This window comes from Lethenteron reissneri, chromosome 35 (assembly GCF_015708825.2).
Source record: "Lethenteron reissneri isolate LAM-NWPU_2019-01 chromosome 35, ASM1570882v1, whole genome shotgun sequence".
Taxonomy (NCBI): Eukaryota; Metazoa; Chordata; class Hyperoartia; order Petromyzontiformes; family Petromyzontidae; genus Lethenteron; species Lethenteron reissneri.
This window is the reverse complement of record NC_083813.1, coordinates 5822176-5844566: the sequence shown is the minus strand read 5'-3', so window position 1 is coordinate 5844566 and position 22391 is coordinate 5822176. Positions and strand designations below refer to the sequence as shown.

General features: G+C 41.8%; 1 protein-coding gene across 2 annotated transcripts; it reads left to right on the top strand.

Annotated features, from left to right (window-relative positions):
- The first annotated feature begins 912 nt into the window (after positions 1-912).
- Positions 913-19389, top strand: LOC133350848 (CKLF-like MARVEL transmembrane domain-containing protein 8). 2 transcript variants are annotated; one of them, XM_061565629.1, is made up of 5 exons: positions 913-1394; positions 7588-7761; positions 10277-10399; positions 12001-12114; positions 16700-19389. In XM_061565629.1, the coding sequence occupies exons 1-5, from the start codon at positions 1263-1265 to the stop codon at positions 16925-16927; spliced, it is 771 nt and encodes a 256-aa protein (XP_061421613.1). In that variant the 5' UTR covers positions 913-1262; the 3' UTR covers positions 16928-19389. The 2 variants fall into 2 exon arrangements, with proteins under 2 accessions (XP_061421613.1, XP_061421612.1); XM_061565628.1 differs by lacking the exon at positions 10277-10399.
- Positions 19390-22391: the final 3002 nt, after the last annotated feature.

Genomic DNA, 22391 nt, shown 5'->3' with positions numbered 1-22391 from the left:
ACGCTTGCGTTGCGCCCGATTCGTCGTGATTTAATTTATTTTATACCTACGTGACTTTACCGAAAGAACCAAAGAGTATGGATCCGTGCAGTCACGAAAACTTCACATCTAGATTACGCCATGCATGTTGCACACTGACCATGTCATGTGTGTGTGCGGTCGTGCAGAGGTTAACGTGCTGCGTGACGAATCCGGTGACCCGAGTTCGATTCCCGCGCACAGCCAACGCCGGTGACGATTATCTGAACCAGTCCTGGGCCTCCCCTAGATCGACTAAGCCTCAAATGAGTATTGTACCTGGTGCGATATGTAAACATCGCCACGAGGGAGACAAAGGAGGCCGGGCGTGGTGCTCGCTCCCAGCACTTGCCCCAACAGTCTGTTAAAGGTTATACGGGGGGGGGGAGCCTTTGTCTTTATGTCATGGGGACCATGACATGTGACCACCAGGGTCATTCGCAACGGCCGATTGAACGAGAACTGCCGCAGATTTTATTTCGATTTAAAGCTTTCGTGACTGCAGGGATTCATCTTCTTGGTTCTTTCGGTAAAGTCACGTAGAATGGAAATAATAAAATAATAAAAATAAAACATAATAAAATAATTCTCACGTCGTTTCGGCCACAACGCAAGCAGCCGTTCTCAGGTGGAGAGCAGGTCTGTCTGAATGTCATTCAGACTCTGTCTCCTCGACAGACCTGCTCTCCACCTGAGCACGGCTGCTTGCGTTGTGGCCGAAACGTCGTGAGAATTATTTTATTATGTTTTATTATTATTTTATTATTTCCATTCTACGTGACTTAACCGAAAGAACCAAGAAGATGCCGCAGATTTCTTCGCGCGGATTGACGTCACAGGGCAGGTGATGGGTCACGCCCACTGGGGGCGTTGGGCTCGCACAGGTGAGGGCTAGGTGTCTCTACGGGATGTGCTCAGACTTGAAGTTCAGTGTCTCCTCCAGCCCCCATCCGAGCAAGACATACCTGCCCGACTGCTGCTGAGCTTAGCTCATAGACGGACGTCCCCTACGTCACATTCGCCGGCTGACATTAGGCTCGTCGACGATTCTTAACACGCGTATTCGCTTGCTTCATTGACGAACAGGTCTTTTTTTAGACGTATTTTGTGGCAGTCGTACGCGCGTGTCCAGTTTGAATCACGCAGATAAGATAGCGTTGCAGGTGTAGCCTCAGTAGTAGTTCTGTAAAGTTCAGATTGTTATTGCAGTATTTGTTTCGTTGGCTGTGTAAGCAGCTTCAGCCATGGCCGATTTCCCCGACAAAGTTTCAACGAACACGACCAGCAGCTACCCGGCAGCACAATCGTCATCACAAATCGCTTTGGACAAAGGATTTGTGAAAACCATTCCGGGTATACTTATGATCCTCGAAATAGTGAGTATTGCACACGACATGTACGATAAATGCTCATAAAACATTGCCTTCAACCGTTGCATACACCTGCATTTCAATAATGTAAGTACTTCTGTGTTGTCACGGATACGGGTTTTTTTGATCAGGTGAACTTCTTACGAAAGAAGACGACTGCTCTTCTTGTCTGATGCAATTGCAACAGAGATGATGAGAATTATGACCGAATATTGCTGTAAATTGTAATTCGGCACTCTGGCAACGTGACAGTTTTAGATTTTCAAGTTCATTATTGATCACGATATAGAGCCATTTAATTGCTACGGGCTTGCCACTTTGGTAAAGTATGTGGAACTTTGGCAGAGTTATTAGTTTGTACTTAATTACTGATTTAAAAAAACAGGAACTCATGCTGTCAATGTGAATCACTTGTGAATGATGTTTCGTCAATGAACTGCCGCATTTGTGAATTAAAAACATGAACACATCGCTGTGTAAATGCAAATAAATAAACTTGTTGCGAGCTCCAATGGAAGTTACTTGGAAGCCTTAGAAAAGTTATACTTTGCAATATTTATCCAAAACGCGTTTTGAATGTGCCTATTGCATGTACTAAACTAACATGTACCATCTTGCGACGTTCATTATTTGTATAGCGAGTAGGCTGTTAATCATTAGATAAAAAGCTATCATGTGAATATGTTGTTATATATTTAGGGCAGGCTTTGGATGAGGCTAATCAATTCACTCGTTGAAATTGAGTAATTTAATTGCTAAGTTCAATCTTTCAACTTTGGCAATAACAATGCTTGTAATTTAGAATAATATTAAAGTACTGAATATTGCCACTGTTGAACGTATACACGTGGGAGAGATTACCGTCAATTTGTCCGTGTTAATTCGTCTGCATACATTTGTGAAGCACAAAGTGATATTAAATTCAGATCAATCATCAGGCACCAACGCCTCTCTCGCTCCCGTTCAGCGTCACGTGTTCCCTTTCAGTAGTTCCGACCGCATGAAATAACCGAGGAAGAAACTCAATTGCTCAAAGATATTGCCACCCACGGGACTGAGAAAAGTTAATAACTTGTTCGCAGTTATACCCCGACGTTTCTCATTGACGGCACGACATGCCCTCCCTCTCCATGCCACGGGACTTAATTTCTCAAAAGCACGTGAGACTTGGTCAGTCAACAGATGTATTTTTATTGACTCTGGTTAGACATAAACAACTGAGAACTAATGAGATGGGGTTCACTACTATCCAGATTAGACAATTATTTTCCAGCAGTGGACTTTGTGCTCAGAAGGCTAACTTATCTGAAGGACACGGTCAGCGCTGGCTACTCTTTGTATGAGGAAAAAAAAACATGAAATGTATAAATAGCCTAAACACGAACAATTTACTCTAAAAGGCATTCCATTTTATACACTTTAAATATATACTTTACATAGTGAGTCACAATGTCCTGTGAAGTGAATGGAATTTAAAAAAAATGAAAGCTAAACGTAGTCTAAATAGATGCCAAAAATGACAGGTTGTCCATAAAGGTATCGTCTGTTATTAACAAATCCACACATTTCTCTGCATACAAAACAACTTATTTATGCGTTGTGAAGAAGGATGATTGCCCAAAACGTCGCCTATTATATATTTTTCTTCATCGTGAAAGACACATTCACGGTAATTAGACAGCAGCCTGAGTGAAGCCACTAAGACCACACAAACACATCTCAGCCCATTAGTCTCATCCATCGAAACCTCGACGTCCCCACTGGCGACAAAAGGCCCACGTGTCTTCCAACATCTCGGCCGCTATTTGTTTCACATCCTCGCCTTATGTGCTGCTGCAGATCGTTTAAGACTTTCAGTTTTTGTGCAGACAATACCTTTTGTACAACCGCAAAGAATTCAACCACGCAGTTCAAACTTCTGTCCAACGCTTATCCTTTAATAATAGCTTACCGCTTCATGTACAACCTTGACTTTCGTCTTGATGTAAACATAAGACATTGTCAGCTACCTTGATAGCGGAGGTTATTCGTAGTGTAAGGAAGACGTATTGAAATACCACTGTTGTTGGTGGAGTGGCGGTGTCACGATTGACACATGCATTTGAAACCATGGTTCACAGGTCGGGTTCAAGTTTGCTGGTGGCCCCGAGGCTATAAAAGCATTCCCATAAAACTGCCAAAATAGACGACGCTACAATCAGGCATCAGGCAGTTTAACACGGAGGCTTTCGCGACCAATATTATTCATAATAAAGGTTTTTGGGTTAGATTGCGTAAGTATAAATGTGTCGTAACCCTCCACCACCCGACACAGCCAATTAGTAAGGGATTTGTCAAGTAAACAAAACGCCAATTAGTTACTGCTTCAGCCCACCGGTGTGTTGGAGAGTACATCTACAACATTTACAATTTGAGTACGACGTTTCGCTGGATGCCGACTACCTCGCCTGGTATACAGGAGGTTATGGGTTCGATCCTGACCCTGACACCTGTATATTTGGAGTTTACATGTTCTCCCCGTGGTCGTGTGCATTTTTCTCCGGGACCTCTGATTTTTCCCTTCACAGTTAGAAACGTGCGTTTAGAGTAATTGGCTACTATACATTCCTATATGATAAGTCACTTCGTTGAACTATCATTTGTGGCCATGTCGCTTCTGAAAAAAAGTTATACGGTATAGCTCAATGTGCCTTACCTGGTAAAATAAAAATGTGTTTTTTAGTTTGGTTTAATCACACCTGCTGTCGCATTCATGGAATTCTGAGCATTGCAAGACATCTCAAAATGTTATTGAAATGATTAAAACCAGGCGTGCCACGTGTCCTAACCATATTCTCCCTACGAATGTTTTTGCATTGTCTTGTATTCCCCACTAGAGGGTGGCTGAGTGAATATTAGGAGGAGGCACGGCAGCACAGTTGAGGCAGTACAAATAGTTGAATTTGTAAATACCACTATGCAATAATTATGTTTGCTGTACCTGATACAAATCAATACAGTCGCTAAGAATGAGAATCTTTAATTATCCTGGAGAAATCCGATGAGCTATGAAGCTCATTTTCACAGATGTCCAGGAGGGGGTGGGTCAGAACATTGCAACAATACACAAAACAACGAACGGAGTGCAAAGTGTAGGAAATGAAAGCAAATAAAGTCCAAAAGGTGTGCCTTCTTGCTTCCCTTGCAGTTCAGTTTGAACGGTTTCTTTAGAATTGCCCTGTGAGCTAAGAAGCTATTGAATTGTTCAATATTATTTACTAGAGCTAGGAATGATTCGTCGAAAAAGTTGGTTAATCAACTAAATATTCTAAATCAACTACTTTTTAAATCCTTTATATTAAGTTCATTTGCGTGCTTGCTTGCTTACTTACGACCGTGCAAATCCTTCAGTCGTTTTTTAACCCACTTCCCGTGATCCAATTGAGCTGACATTTTGCACACAGACTCGTTGTGCGTGACAATAAATTTTCGTGAAAAAAAATTTCCCACATTTTACACTGTTTAGGGAAATTTTTTTTTTTATTACCAATTGCTTAATGGTGGCAGACAATCATCTGACCCATAGGTGGCAGCCATCTCAAGCCAGAGGACGAGAGGACTCTAGCCGCCACGCATATAAAGGATTTATAGTGAAAAACTTGGTTTTTACGGGTTAATTTTTTCGTGGCAGATTTCTCGGGTCCCATTAAACACGCCTCCACCCCCCCACCGACATCACCTCCTGAAGGCAGGAAACCCCTACAAACCACGCCCAGGGTAATGATGCTGATAATGCTAGTGATGTCACCAATCAGCACATTTCACCTACGTCCAGTGGCACACGCAGGAACAGAGGTGAGGCTTTTTTTCCCCAAACTATTTTCGTGTTATCCAATATCGTATATAATTGAATTGGTAATCGGTAGAGCAATCGATTATTTCTATAATCGGATCAGAAAGCGCAGCTTTAATATGGAGTTAGAAATATATTCAGGTATAAACAATAAGCATAATTTCAGCACTTATAGTAACGCGATTATACGTGTATTGCTATGTCAATATTTTCATAATACCTGTACATGTATTACATTCACCGTTGGGGTCAAGTTGGGAAAATGTTTTTTGTTGTTATAAAATTCTGTGCTTACTTGTGCTTGTAACGTTTGCTCACACACGCAATCAATTCATCATTGGGGGAACTGCTGCTACACTAATATTGCATTAATTTTCAGTGTATGTACACACAGAATCAATTCATCAATTAAAATGGATTCTTGTGCTCACGCAACACATGCATCAAAAATGTAGCGTGTAAGAATCCATTTTCTTTATACATTTATTTTGTATTGACCCATGCGGCCAAGAGGTGCTACAATGACCACAATGTGACACAAAAAAAAGAATCGTGACAATTTTGGAAATCAAAAGGTAGGTGAATCATTGAAGAGTTAGTAATTATTAATGCCCATTACATGAGCTATGCAATGCATAGTTGTGCAATGGACCTTTGATGAGCACGGCTGGCTACGTACGGTGTGAAAGAAGTTCAACGTACGTACATACACAGTTGTGTTGTTAATTTTGTACAGGATTACAGTTTTAGGACAATTTTTTCCCAAAAAAATCTATATAACATATGAAACTATTCGACATTGTGCACTGCTATTATCCAAAGACAAGGCCAGGGTGGTCACGGACACAAATTGCTCATGACTTACGACATCGTGGCTTGACACTAAACCTCAAAGCAATGCAAAGAGCAAACACCTTTAACCCCACCCAGTTTAAGACTCATTTAGGCTTTCCCATGACTCGTGCACATGTGAAACATTGCTCACTGGTTTGAAGCTTAATCCACAGGTTGCGGCTACGGTGAGTAATCTAAGTGTGGTTCTGAGAGGAGCCCTGGTAATTGGTAACTGAAAATACTTTCTGGCGCAATATCAATAAGGACTTTAGCCGACATGACCTACGAGTGGGAGACACTAAGTCACTGCTGCTGCCTGCAGTATTACATTCAATGCGTTTGGGCACATTAGCAAATACATTCATGTGTCTGCAGTGTGCAAAGGGGTTTGAATTTGGAAGCAAGGCAGCAAGTTTGAGGTGTCACAAGACGTTCATGTATATTACCAAATAAAATGACTCGTGAATCAGGTTGTTTTTGTTTGTTCTCCATCCAGACTCGGCCATAAATTGACTAAGATTTGGATTGCTTTTTTATAGGGGCAAATCCATTCCAGTGGGAAGCTTTGGGACAGATGGCAGACACCGACATGTGATGATGTCAAACTATAGTCTTCTACCCGTGGCTTGCGAGGGTGGGCAAAGCACTTTGATCTGACGAAATAATTATCAGAATAAACAACAAATTACACTTTCTAACATTTACGTGTATTTAGAGTATAAAACGTTAAAATGTAGAAAGTACAGTGTGCTGCTATATGCTGATGTCACGCGGAAACTAATGACAATGCCACAATCTTGAAATCATTTCCTTTTACAACAATTCTCAATTTTCTACAGGAATGCACACGTTTTAGTCAAACATCAGAGACCTGTAATGAACTAAAGATTTTCTGTACGCACCGTCCACGATATTGACGCAGCGTTTCTTTGTAATAGGGGCAATGTGTGATATGTGTTGACTTTTTAGCATGGGGCTGTATTGTAATGAGATGTTCTTACATTAAGATGCACTGTGCAAATTGGTTTACACACACACACTTAAGCATATATTGAAACTCATGAATGCACATACATTTTTGTAAGCATGTGTTTTGGCTGAGAAATACTGTTTCTCATACACGGGTCTGAACCTGTTGGAATCCCTTCAACAAGACATATAATCGCTATTGTAGACATACAAAAATGCCAATTTCCTCTTTTGGGACAAAATCGCTTACCTATGCAACACATAGCTGAAACGCGATGTTTTTTGCAAAGACAGGAGACATTACAATCATGATAATCAACTTAGCCCGATTGCCATCTCATCTTAGCATAAAGCATGTTGCCCGATTTCCACTCTTCGCATCGGGAATTGCCGTTTCTGCGTAAAACTCAAGTGAAACCAACTTGACCGCTGATAGGTGAATCGAGCACTATCGCTGTTAGAAGATCAACCGACAACGAGCTCGCACGCAGTGTAGGATGCAGGCCACGCGCAGACAGCAAAGCTACCGTCGTCTGTGTGGCATCTACCTTCCCCTGTGCACAGGTGTTTGGTCTCCTGGTTTGGTCTCTGGTCGCGGCCACCAATTACACGACCGTGCCTCCACTTGGCTGGGTCCTGTTCGTGGCCGTGTTCTTTTGGCTTCTCACCGTCTTCTTCTTCGTTGTCGACCTCTTTGCACTCTACACCCGGGCACAGAACATCAACTGGTTGCTGGTGGTAAGATTTCGAGACGCACAGGGGCCCCACTCTAAATATTGAATGCATGAAAAGGTTTGGTTGAGTAACCCACGGGGCTCCATACTGCCCTGTTTAAAGAGTACCAAGCCAGTACTAGTCCATGAGCCCAGGTCGGATTTGTCGCTTGTCAGTACCACCTGGCGTGGCATCACCTCTGTGGTTCCGATTTCTCTATGTGGGCAATAACAGTGAAATATATTTCAAACATTTAAAATGAGTCTTATTATCCATGTAAATAAATGTGTACGACTGAAGTTTTGATACCTTAGGTGGTTCCAATTTTTGCTTGGGGCCATGGACTATACAGCTGAGATTCACGGTTTCAATCCAGGCAGCCACTCATAATAAAACCAGTTTCTTGAGTGCAATGAGTTTGATCATTTTAGCCAGATAACCAATGCATGGTACAGATCTAAACGATCAAACTGACTTTATTTAATTCAACTTTTTTTTCAGCTCGAAGGACTGCATAAGTAAAGTATTGAAATCATAAAAAATAATGGCCATTATTACCCAGTCTCAGGACATGTTTTAAATTAGAAAGTTTGGCCAGTTCATTTCATGAGTGTTTGGCATGTGGAAGGAAACCAGAGTATGCAGAGAAAAGATAGAAGGGGATAACAATCAAAGCAACACACATATATTCTAACATCCATAGCTGTATTGCCATGGCCTATGCACCTCATAGCCCAAGCCTGCAATACCTAGCATACCAAGAGAGTCTCCCATACAAGTATTGACTGGTCTCAACCCTAAATAGCTTCCAAAATCCAAAGAGATCGGAGCACTCTCAGGGTCATTTGATTATTGGTTATATCGTGTTATTATTGAAGTTAGTAAATAATTCAACATTTTTAACATTTAAATGTAGCAACGTGATTTCCTATTTTTGTCTATAATGAAATATAAGTTGTGTGTAGCTATGAAATCCTGTTCGTGGCTCCGTTGAGCTTTATGTTACAGGATTAAGCAGGGAGAAAATGTTCATTCCTCAAGTACTTTCACTTCATTACTATCATCTCAGCTGCTGTGCCACCACTTTAAAAACAAAGTGAGGATAGCAAAGAGCATCGCCATAAATTATTTAAAAAAACATTTCATGCTCATTTAAAACATTAGCAGAATCATTGAATGTGTTCCAACAGGGCTCTCAAATGTCCTACTATCCATTCAATTTGCAGAGCATGACCTCCGTTATAAAATCCCTACCTGAGCTGAACCAACAAGAATAGAGCAGATTTTTTTCGATTTAAAGCTTTCGTGACTGCAGGGATTCATCTTCTTGGTTCTTTCGGTAAAGTCACGTAGAAGGGAAATAATAAATTAATATAAATTAAACATAATAAAATAATTCTCACGACGTTTCGGCCACAACGCAAGCAGCCGTCCTCAGGTGAAGAACAGGTTTGTCGGAAAGACGCTGACAGACCTGTTCTTCACCTGAGGACGGCTGTCTTCTTGGTTCTTTCGGTAAAGTCACGTAGAAGGGAAGTAATAAAATAATAAAAATAAAACAAAATAAAATAATTCTCGCGACGTTTTATTATCTTTTATTTTTATTATTTTATTACTTCCCTTCTACGTGACTTTACCGAAAGAACCAAGAAGATGAATCCCTGCAGTCACGAAAGCTTGAAATCGAAATTTGAGGACGGCTGCTTGCGTTGTGGCTGAAACGTCGTGAGAATTATTTTATTATGTTTTATTTTTATTATTTTATTATTTCCCTTCTACGTGACTTTACCGAAAGAACCAGAGCATGAGATACCCAGGTCATTTTTGCAAATGAGACTATCCTGGTCTCTTCAGTTTTCAGCTTGTTAACCAAAATAAACTCAGCTGATGCACACAATTACACGAGTGTAAAGTATTCGTCGTAGTCGAATGGTGGCACAGCTGTTGGTTCACTCTGCTATGAAGATGGCGACCTGCATAGTGAAGTATGGTCATTGGTCAAACAACCCACGTGACCGACATGGCATGGGGTGGCTTTCATCGAGCAGTAGACTGGCAAAGGGCTGACATTTATTTTTAAAATGAATACATTTTTACTTGACATATTTTAAACCTCAAACTCCACTGCAGCACATGAAAAGTGGTTTATTCGTGCTGCTATGCAGGAGCTATTACCAGCGACAAACCCCTTAACATAACATGACATGTGGTTGCACTTGATCAAGTTGTATCAGCCCACAGAAATATAAAATAGCATATAAATCGTAATAACGATAAAATCATGACTCGCCGAGTCAAATTACAATAAAGTAAAACAATTTCGATTTAAAGCTTTCGTGACTGCAGGGATTCATCTTCTTGGTTCTTTCGGTAAAGTTACGTGACTTTACCGAAAGAACCAAGAAAAAGTAAAACAACGCAAAATTATTATTATATCTGACGGGGGGAAAAAAGTTTGCGAAATGTACATAACGTTAACAAAGATGCAATTTAGTCGAATGCGTAGCTCTCAATGTCCACTTGCTGTTTGTACAATCAGGGCCTGGTCTTCAACGCGTTCGCTAGCGTCCTTTATTTCTCGGCTGCCATAGTGGAGGCAACCATAGCCAGCTCCTGGACCCGCGATGGGCTCGATATGTACGGGCACCACATTGCCGCCACGGTAGGTGCAGCCAGTTGCAGCTATCCACGGTCATCTCTGGGGAAAGTTCGCGCATGCCTTGTTGGTGGGTGCTTCCTAAAACAAAACGCAAGTCGAATTGCTCGACTTAAGGTGGAGACGGTTGGTTGAGCCGCAATGCTTGCAATTAAATGTGCCGGAACCTGGATTGGTAGCTGCCCAGTGATGCACTTGTGGAATATTTCAAGTAAATCATTTGATTGCTTAGGTGTGGAAATACTCCCTTTGTTTTTTTTTTTAGGCTGAAATTGGCCCACGTTTAATTCTGATCCTCACCTGCAACATGCCCATTCATGACCTCGTGCATCCGTGATGGTAATGCAACCAGCTATTATCTGGGGTTGACCGAAATTGACGTGCTTGCTACATTATGGTTGCTTGCACAGTGTGCACACATTGGCTTCACAACACTTTAGTTTAAATAAGAGACAAGCTTCAATTGTCCGTGTGGTGGAGGTTAATAGTTAATGACATGGAACTTGTGCATTGTAAAGTTTTAAGGTAATGCATTGCACAGTCACGCAAAGTGGCATACAAATCCCACAAAATAACCATCTGACAGTGAAGCGCTGAAGTATTGAATGTAAAAAGGCTTTATCCTTTCTGGAATACACTGGAAAAGGATCCCACCGTTTTAAGCTTTAAGGGGTATCTAATTATCCTCCATAGTTTGCTCTCTCAGGAAAACTTGTAACTGTACTAAACAACTCGCTGCAGTCTTTTCTAATTCTGTAGAGGTGAAATAAAAAACCGAACCCTAAGTATAAAATACCTACTCGTTGAAAACGGAAGGGCATAATGGAACTGAAGACGCCTACGTGTGTACGAGACAAGCCGAGGCTGCTCGTTACAGAGAGCATGTGTTACAGTGGCACGCGATGATTACAGAACACAGGCAAAATGACCCGAGGGGCAAAAGGAATGGCATGTTGCACAAGAGGTTCTTTTTTTGGAACTCTGTCACGTGGAATTCATTCTGCGAAATGACAGGTCTCCACTGCATTATACAATTATCTGAATACCAATTCCAAGTGTGTGCACACAATATAATAGCATACGGCGATTGACAAATAAACCAACTACTTGATAAATGTATATGGAGCAGTCAAGGCTGGCATTGTTTTCAAACATTCACAACATCGCAGTGGCTGCTGGAAGATTATACACTTCTGGTCAGATCATTGCAGCCCAAAGGCAAATAATGCCCTGGTTACTTTTCTGCAAATGATGTGTGCCCTGCCCAGATTAAACTAAATTCCAGACTTGGCTCTCCCCAATTCAGGCGTGGCCAGATGAGTGGTTTAAATAATGAATGCCCTCACATTCAACTGCCACTCAGTGTAATGCGGCATTGTATTGGCTCCACCTCATGATGATGATGGTGGCTCAGGAAAACCTGAGCTGACTCGTTTGGTCGGCTGCGAGACTGTGCTGCCTTTATTCACCGCGAGCTGCGGTTGCTAGGCACTCATAACCCCCCACCACTCTCCCTTGTCTCTCTGTCTTCTTGTGCTTGCTGCATGCCGGTGTGCGCTCTCCGCTGGGACTTGTCGTGGGTGCGGGCTGGGTGGGGCTTACTGCAGGGTTTTGGCTATAACCTTGCTGCTGCAGTCATTTATCTTACCGCTGCCATCGCTGACGCCGCAAGCAGCAACATATACGAAGGATTTGAGCGATCACACCTGGTGGCATCCACGGTATGTTGTCCACATATCCACCAGCAACAGTTTTATTTTTGTTATTATGATTTTTTTTGTATCACATTGTAAAATGTGAGTGTTTTAGCAGGGCAAGACCCTGATAAAGTGCATTTGTTTCCTAATTGGGAGGATGTGCAAGAAGTTAATACGAAAAATACGACAAGGCTCCAAACAGACCCAATGATTTGATCTGTAAACATAGCAGTTTGCAAATTAGACCTAGTATTGCACGTTCACTTGTGGCCAATGAAAACACAAACATAAGACAACTTGTATGAAAGTAATGCCCAAATATTCACACTTCATGGTACCAATAAAGTATGCTTTGTTGCGTTTGCATATTTTCACTTAAAAAATGCCGTCGAACAAACACAGGTTCGTCAGGTTTGTGTGCGTTTGTAAAGAGATGGACACGGGAGGAGGTAGACTGAAGCACACTGCACCATAACATAAGCACGTCTGAGTTGGATTCTTGTCCAGGGTTAATGCAATGTTGCTGCACCACACCGACACTGAGGGTATCGCATGAATATAAACAAAGATCTCCACTTTGCTTTTCATTGCGAGCAATATCTGCCGTTGGAATGGTACTGTGCCAATATATATATTTACCATTCTGTGTGCGAAAAAACATTGCTTTTCTGCTTCAAATCCTTTCTCGCTGTCCAAGAAATATCAGGGGATTAAGGAACTTGAAATGTATTGGGTTGAAATAAATCCAGGGACTTTTATTGTAGCATTTGAGAGAGTAGGTGGCCGCATTCGGGTGCCAACTCGCTATGTTTCAAGATAAGAGCCAGCCGTTTCGATTTAAACGCAATTGAGACCACCGATCATAATCCACGAGCCAGCGCTCGCCAATCTAATAATTTCTGAGGGATCTGCTGAAGTGAGGCTTCCTAATTAGGAGTCTCATTTTGGCTGAAGTCACCCGTGAGCCATAAACGTCATTCTTAGTGCAGAGCAATGGTTTTCATTATGCCTCTCTCAAGCTGCACAGGAGGCGAGTTCAATGCTCATCCGTGGCCCATGCAGAGTGGAGAGGGTGGCCTAATCGCTGTGACACCTTCATTACCAATTGCAGAAATGTGGATTTGTGACCCCCCCGCCCCCGACCCCCCAGTCTCCGAGACAGAAACTTACAATGATGTCACTTAACCTTTGGGCACGACTAGAGTCGCTGCCAAGTTTGACCTGGCTGTGAAATGAGCGCACACAGCGCTGTTTGAAATTCTGGGAAACGGCATACGTGAACAGCGCCGTTACTCACGCAAAGGCACACGGGAGCCCTCAGGTCCTGGAGAAGTACTGGAGTGGAAATGAGGTCCTTTAGCTTGCAGAGTGGGATCTCTCTCTCTCTCTCTTTGCCGCTGTTGTGCCACAGTACACGGCAGCCGGCAAATAAAATTAGCAAAGCGCAACGGTGGCGCGAATTGAATGCCCGTGACATTGTACCCACACACGTGGCAGATGGTGGGGGTAAGGAGTAGGGTTGAGTGAGTACTTTTCGTAGTGGTATGGTTTTGCCAACCTGCTCTCGATATAGCTATGCTAAATAAAATAAAAAACTGAATGAAGGAAATGTATTCTTTTATATTGAATACCCTGATATTTCTAACAGATGGCCACTTTGACTCTGCTTGCATGTCAATGTTTGATGCTTGCACCTGCATAATGGAATGATTGTGTTACTCAATGATTGATATTTTAATTATATAAACATCGTTTTTTAATTAGGAGCACAAGCCATTGTATATATTCCTTTCAACTCAAAAGTAGTTAAATTGTATTCTCAACGTAGTCTCTACTGCATGGACAATACTGATCTTAAACTAAACCTGCTGAATTGAATGCTTTATTTTTTTAAATATATAATGTTACTATTATGATTTAATTATAGTGTGTAAGATGTTGAATTTGATAATATCAATGTGCAATATGAAATGTGTGAGGTAATTCAATAATATATCGTCAGGCGCTTTGCTCAGCTGTGTGTCAAGTCTAAAATTGTTGACATAGAGGTGGGGGGGTGGAGAGGCGCTACGGAGATGTTGAGTTCGAACATGGATTTCAGCCACTCGTGATTAAACCCAATTCCTATGTGTTGCGAGGTTCTGGTTTCAGTCAAGTCACTGATTCTAGATTTGAAGCTTTCGTGACTGCAATGATTCATACTCTTAGTTTTTCGGTAAAGTCACGTAGGTAAAAAAATGAAAATAAAAATTAATAAAATGAAATAATAATAAAAAAATAAAATAACGACGTTTCGGAGGCAACACAAGTCTCCGTCATCAGGTGGGACCGTCACAACCAGATTTGCTGTATAAGTCACTGATTGCCGTACAGCAAATCTGGTTGTGACAGTCCCACCTGATGACGGAGACTTGTGTTGCCTCCGAAACGTCGTGATTTTTATTTTATTATTATTTTATTCTTATAAATTTTAATTTCATTTTTTTACCTACGTGACTTTACCGAAAAAACTAAGAGTATAAGTCACTGATTGCCGTACACACAAAACACATTATTTGACGTGTCCAAATTCCAGCTCTGTGAATGAATCGGTTTGACTGCCATGCAACAATCTCATTGTGGAGCACGTGATAACATTCACCCCCTACTGTATAATTGGTACAAAGGGCAATTGAATGATGTTTTAGAAGTCCTGTGGCGATTCTATTCTGTAGCCAGTCTTGAAATATATGGGGCACACTCCTATAGCACAACTGAAATAAATTGGCACGACTTTTTAAAATCGATTTCATGAATTTTAAACATTTTTCATTATTCTATCCCTGTTGCTTAAAGTCAAACTTCTATGTGAATATGTTTTGCTACTATACAGTTGAGCAAAGGGCCTGTTGAGGTTAAGTATGTTGTGCATTGCTTTTCATTTAGGTATGAGTGAAATTAGTGGTACAGAAATAAAATGTTTGCAATTTTAACTTAAAACCAATATCATCATTCAATTTAAAACGACTGATACCAATTACAAATGCATTCATTACTGTGTGATATTCACCGTGACAGTGAAACACACGGAGGCATTATTTGTTATGAAAATTAAATTGTTAAAACGCAGGTGCGTTCCAGAATTCTTTTTAAACCGCCTCCATTACCTACCCCACGAGTATCAAACATCATCCTTAACCACTTCTAATTGAGAAGTATGCAATTTTGCACACTTACCTAGTCTGTTAATTGAAATGTAAATACATCAATAGAACATTCCTTTATAGGCCTTTCGGTGATGCTTAAATGACAAGCACTGCACTAAAACTGATGTGCTGATCGGCAGAATGTGAATCTTGGTGATTTATTATGATTTTATTTCCACCTCTGCCTTTGCCCTGCAGGTTTTTGCCTTTGTGGTCACGTGCTGTTACGGTGCCAACACTGGCTTCAGTTACCGAGCGTGGCGTACCAGCGCCTAGACCTTAGAAAGCTGCCACTGCCAATGTGGTACTAACAGCTTTACCTACAACACTGCCACCCTGACATGTTTTTTTATATAACAACAAAAAAAAAATCTACACAGAACACGAAGAAAACTTTTTAGTGCAGCATGACTGGTTTGCTGATTTGTCAATTTTTCAATCTTTTTATTTGATCGAACTGGTTTGGAAATGTTATAATAGCAACCTCCTTAAAAAAAATAATTGCTGCATTCTTCCGAGATCAATTGACCTTTCTTGCACACTGGGTGAAATTTATTTACAGAGTGGCGCGTGATTGGAACTCACTATGTAGCAGTTTTGCGTGTAAGATTGAGTTATCGATTAGCTGACCAGCCAGTTCTGTCAGTGTTTACAGAAAATAAAAAAATCCTGACATCTATTTCAAGAGGCTTTAAACTTTTTTAGTGACCCAATTTTTGCCACGAAAATTGTGAATCCCGTAACGTTAAGATGGCTTTTGCATGTGTTGTACAGATTCAATCAAATTGTTCATGTGCTTTTGAAAACAAATCACTCTCTTGAAATTGTGAAAGCAGCCTTGCGTTGAATTCATCGTGAGAGATCAATGTTTAAACACGTATGTAAGAAAACAGAAAGATATTAGAGAATATCACACGTATAGTACACCCATTTTCATAATGCCAGTTACTTAAGTGATGCCATTGGTTTGTAATCATGTGATCGAGATGTTCAATTTGAAAACCACTTATCTCATACTCATTTTCACTGCGGCTCTGCTATACAAAAATAATTCAACTGTGCGTGCCATTGAATGCCACGTACGTGCATGTACACTCCGTCATAGTTAAAATATACACCACACTAAACTGTACAACATTATCAACATGCGATCGAGGGCACGTTTGTACTTTTGACATTACAGTGAGCGTCGGAATATCCTTCAGCCTTCATTAGACCTCAGCTGTGATGATAATATGTATGCTGGAAGTAATTATTGTGCCAAAAGTGCTTGCCACTGCTTTCTGCAAATATCACCCCCTCCCACCCCCTCCCCCACCCTGCCTGCTGACTCCCCACTGCATCACTCCATATACTATTCCCAAACCTCATCCTGATCCCCCCCCGTTCCATCTTGCCCACCGGCTTATTTTTAACCCTGACAGTTCTTTGCCTTCGTGGTGACATTGCTGTACGGTGGCAGCTGCTTCTGTGACTTCCGCGCCTGGCAGGGGACACATGCCCCCCATGCTCCCAGCAACCCCGGCGACGTACAGAGAGCAGTCCACGCCACGAACGTGGCTATCGTTCAGATACAGGCAGTGGAGTTTCACACGGCAAACACGGACGCGCGAGTCCCAACAGATGCACAAGTGAATATTTACAACCAGTAGGTTGTACGCACGTGTCCGTGAACACGCAACGAGGTGGTGGTCATTCGTGAATTTATTTTATTTCTTCACTTTTTGCGGACGGTGTTGAAAGCATGGCCTGTAATGTTAATGGAATTGTATCATCCCCATTTGTTGATTAGTTGAATTTAAGCAAGTGAATGCAGTGTTCAATTGTTTCCCGTGTAAGAGTATTTAACGATTAAAACGCTTGTTTAAAGAGAATGAGAGAAAACCCTGAGACATATCACAACGACGATAATTATGAGTGTATTAATATAAATGTTCAGTATGCGTGCCTTACTATATGAAGATTAAAAAAGGTATTTAGTACGTATGTAGTAAATGTAGGGAATGGGGTGTCAAGTGTTTTATACGATGTGTGTACACATTTACATTTTACAAGAAAATTAATTGAATATTTGCAAGATGGCTTCCTTTTTTATGGAGCAAATACAAGAAATACATTTAAAGATTTCAGTAAAAAATTTTTATTTTTTGTTATAGTACAGTACCTAGATTTTAAATAAAAAATATGTTCATATTTCAAATGTACAGCTTTTATTAATATTAAGGTTAAACAATATCTCTTCAATATATTCGAAAAAAAAAACAACAAGTTGATACATTGAAGCTATAATAGAGGGCTGGTATTTTTTTAGGGTACAGTATTTGAAAAGCAAGAACGGTATATTAATACAAACAAATTACACCAATTAAAATATATCACACGTTACAGTTACAACCCCCTAAAGCGTTGCTTCACGAGCCGCTGAGGTTTTTCTCTCCTCAAAAGCGGAAGTCTCTTTGGGCTTTTAATTAATCTCCAGGTCCTAAAATCCTACAAAAGCCAGAGTCATATTTGCCCAATGTTAGCAGGTGTTTGAAATTGCCTTGTGTGTGCATTTCAGTGAAATGTCAGAAGTCAGGCTTTTAATGCAGCCGTTTTCCAAGTGATACCAAGGTAAATGATAGCCATTCACGAAGACACAGTTCAAACAAGGGACTAAAACGGCATAAAAGTGTAATTTATGTGCTTTTCATGAAGTATGATATTCCACATGTACTTAAGCATGCCCTAAAGCGACGGTTATTCAATGAATACCGTTATTCTTAAACCGCCTTTTATGATACATGTAATCGCAAAGTATTGTCATGATAATTGTATAATTTACAGTCGCCAAGCTGTAAATGGTTTAGTAAGACTGCCTTTAAAATTAGACGGCTGCATATACGCGTGCACATCTGGCAAACTGCTCATCCTTTCCTCCATCGTACACGAAACAATATAAACCACCTGGTAACGAGGGTGCGACGATTAAAATGTGCCCGATTTAACACCTGATCATGTCAATAAAGAAACCGGATAAAAGCCGCCTTTTTTTTTACAAAAACAATTCCGTTGGGTGTACCAGTTGCCTCGCTGTCACGTCATCAACACAAGTGCTCATTTGCTATCGTCCATTTGGTGTGCACCGATACAGACACATCACGTTCAATGCCGAGGGTTGACATTTCTATGGCCGTGTTTTAAAATGCTCCGAAGCGGTTTAATGATGATGTGAATGCTACTTTCTATATGTAGTCACAACGAGCGCTTTTGTGCTTGTTATATATTTTTTTTACCATAAACACGACTCGTTTTATAGCGACTACCACGACCCTGTGTAAACGGGGGTAAAACAAGTGCATTGTTATTGTATGATAAAGGAACTGAAATCAATCTTTGTGAAACTTTCAAGATTACACATTTGCAGAGAGGTGGCTCCTTGCCACGTGGCACAATCAAGTTGTGCCATCAAGCCGAGACGGTCCAAAGGTTCAGAAATTCGAGGGTTTGTGCGGCGTTCGGCGCTGATGTTTAAAGCGATGCTGCACCTAACTGGGAAAAGAAAGGAAACGGGTCCCGTTGTAGGTGCGTGACTTCTTTTTCTCTGGATGGCGATCCAATTCCAATCACAAGAGGGAATGCGCACGCACATTCCACGGTGGAAGCGTGTTCTTGGGGCGCCCTAAACGATACGCAACGCCAAGTAGAATTCAACATTCTGGGGCAAAATAAAAGAGTTTCGGGCAACAATGTAGAGAGAAAAAAAAATCACAAACCATCTTGCTCCCATTAGTCCACGAGACTTCTCGACTTGTCGGTAACCACCTGATGTGCCATTACTTAAGTCGTTTCAAATTCCGTATGTGGCCGGTAATAGTGAATTGTGTGAAACATTATAAAATGAGCTGGCTATCAAATAAGTCACTATTATTTAGCCGTGTAAATAAATCGACGTGACAAAATTTTAGCTATCTTTGGTGAGACCAATACCTGCTCTGGACCATGGATCACGTGCAAATAAATGTGCCTGTAAACGTGTAAGGTGTTGTGTATTTAGCTCTCCTGTATTTGACACGGCTGTTACCATCGTCTCAAGATTCTAACACGCTCCTGAAAGTAAAAGGCGCCCCAAAAACTTGCGTCTTGTGTGCACGAAGTTATACAAATCTGGTCACACACACACACACCTTCTGGATGGTAATACGCGCTCCCAACTTTTGCTTTAAAATCGTGTCGGGACGAGTGCGTCTTATAAACCAGAGAATATGGTATGTAATGTTACTGGTAGGAACCTCTGGTTACACCAGCACACAGGGGATTATTGTGTCCGTCCGTCCGTCGTGGAGGGAGGGGCTGGGTGGGGAGGGAGGGGCTGGGTGGGGAGGGTGGGGCTGGGAGGGGAGGGTGAGGCTGGGAGGGGAGGGTGGGGAGGGGCTGGGTGGGGAGGGGCTGGGTGGAGAGGGTGGGGAGGGGCTGGGTGGGGAGGGTGGGGAGGGGCTGGGTGGGGAGGGTGGGGAGGGGCTGGGTGGGGAGGGTGGGGCTGGGTGGGGGGTGGGGCTGGGTGGGGAGAGGCTGGTCACCCCATGGTGCCCTTAGAAAACTCAACGTTTAACCTACTCACGCCGGCTTGTGCTCGCCCTCACAGTCGGGCATATTTGCGGAATACACCACGCCGCCGTTGACCTTGGCCATTGACCGAGCAACCCAACGTTCTTACCAGCTCCCTCCGCAGGAATGTGTTAAACGAGTAACGGATTTGTAGGTGGAATCACACAATAGGCCACAGTGGCACAAGGAATGAGTACCGCACTGCAGAAATCGGACCATGTTGGCAGCTTAGTTGCATCACCTGTTGTTATTGGATATTATCAAGTGTGTACTTGCTTTATCTTAGTTACTTTGCCGTCATGTCAATGTCCTGAATGTCATTAAGCGCAGTACGGGCTCTCATTGAAGTAAAAACAACGCGGGAAACTATCAAAGCTATTATGATGCATCTGTGGTATTTTCATTGTATTTGTGAACTCGAATGTAAACAGACATTGCCCTTGGTTATATATCTCAATAAAAATTCAAGGTCGTTTTCGGTAAAACAAAACTTCCATGGATACATAATGTATCCATAGTCCTCCTAAGAACATCACTAGCAAAGTCGAGATTGTAACAAGCATATAACATGAACATAACAAAAGTAGCACTTTATGAAAGTGAATAAATAATACTTCATGCGTAATGTATGCTTATGTGCATTTCTGCTGGTAAAATTGGTATTGTGAACTGCGCTAAAACTAGATTTGCGTTATATGTGCAATTTGTTGAAAGTGTTATAAACGAAACACGAGTCGATTGTTCTTCCAGGGATTAATCAGTATCGATGCTTTTTACGATAACCCTTTGTAGGATGTCTGGCCAATTTCTCATTCAAGATTTGAATGCACGAGGGATAAAAAAAAACCCAGACAAAATACACGTGCAAGGGAAACTAACACGCAAATATCCAGAAACTTACTCTTAGGTTTTTTCGGTAAAGTCACGTAGGTAAAAAAATAATCAAGTGTATTACTGATACAGTAAATTTAGCTGTGACGGTCCCACCTGAAGACGAAGACTTGTGTTGCCTCCGAAACGTCGTGATTTATTATGATTTTATTATTATTATTTTACCTACGTGACTTTACTGAAAAAACCTAAGAGTATGAATCCCTGCAGTCACGAAAGCTTCAAATCTATAATCCAGATACATGTCCATCACCTACTTGCTATACGATCAGAAAACGATACGAAAACAAAACACACGCTTCACAAACGCTGACCATAAAACCAAATAGAGTGGGTTACTGCTTTGGGCAATGGCCCTTATTGAACACATTCAAGATATTTACTTCCTTATGGTTGTAGATCGGGATGTCCAGCGTGGCAACTTAAAGTCATCGAAGAGCGCCGGGGGGCATACCGATAGTTTCGGATTGACGACGCGAGTCCTCGTTCCACCATCCCCGTTACCGTACTTTTGTTATTGTGATGTCCCCTCCATTCCAACGGCGTTACTCTTTGACCTTGCTCGGATCTTGGCGGCACACTGATTTCCCCCACCTGCACATGCGTGACCGAGGGGAGTTGTGGGGGTCGACGCACTGCGCGCCACAACCAATTAAGAGGAGGAGGTGGGGGGGGATCGGCCACTGAACGGCACGGAGAATCCGCGTCTGTCCCAACGTGCATAATGGTGAGGTCATTTTCGCTCCCGTCATTCCGAAAATACCAGGGCGCACCCTTTCTGAAGCACCGACCCAGAGGCGATAGCCACACATCTCTGCAGGTGGGTGTCACGAATGCCATGCATTGCTCTATCCACCAACACTGCCGCTAAGGGGCTGTCAGCAAAGGCTCAACACATGATTTGGTGAAACTGTGTTAGCAGTGATGCACAAGTACAAATAGCAAATACGAATACATTTAAAAAAATAATTTAAGGGCTTGATAAGACCGTGTCCGTGTTGCGAGTGGCACACGTGGTTTGTACACTATGCAATGAACCCAGCAGCCGATGTTCGGTTCTCAGCCATGGCTACCACTGGCGGCGAGTGAGATCTGAACCATTCCATCCTTCTTCTTGGTTCTTTCGGTAAAGTCACGTAGAAGGGAAGTAATAAAATAATAAAAATAAAACATAATAAAATGATATAATAATATAATATTTTATTACTTCCCTTCTACGTGACTTTACCGAAAAAACCAAGAAGATGAATCCCTGCAGTCACGAAAGCTTTAAATCGAAACATTCCATCCTTCACAATGCACTGATCATTGGTCATATCACTCCCATTACCGGCATGGCACGGGGAGGACCGTACCAAGGCTCTCGGCGCTTTATCGTATTGCCTGTTGCCATTCAGCCCATTGGATTGACAATGAACTGTAAATTGTAATGTCAGCTAGGCTGCAATACAATATAAACGGTGATAGCAGCAATGCGTGTGTTTGTTTGCAGGCCACATGACCTGCATGCTCCAACTTGTGAGCTACCGGGTAGTAAAAACACCAGCAGCTGACTTGAAGATACACACAAAAACCCGTAAACACCAAGCGCGAAATGGGTTTGCAGCAGCGAAGTACATTACACACCGCGATGCACTT

What these genes read in the sequence shown, in the direction of transcription:
- LOC133350848 (XM_061565629.1), top strand. Translation starts at nt 1,263, where the DNA reads ATGGCCGATTTCCCCGACAAAGTTTCAACGAACACGACCAGCAGCTAC. An exon ending in TACTTATGATCCTCGAAATA is followed by an intron (nt 1,395 to 7,587) that starts GTGAGTATTGCA and finishes CCCTGTGCACAG; the next exon opens with GTGTTTGGTCTCCTGGTTTG. An exon ending in GGCACCACATTGCCGCCACG is followed by an intron (nt 10,400 to 12,000) that starts GTAGGTGCAGCC and finishes GGCTTACTGCAG; the next exon opens with GGTTTTGGCTATAACCTTGC.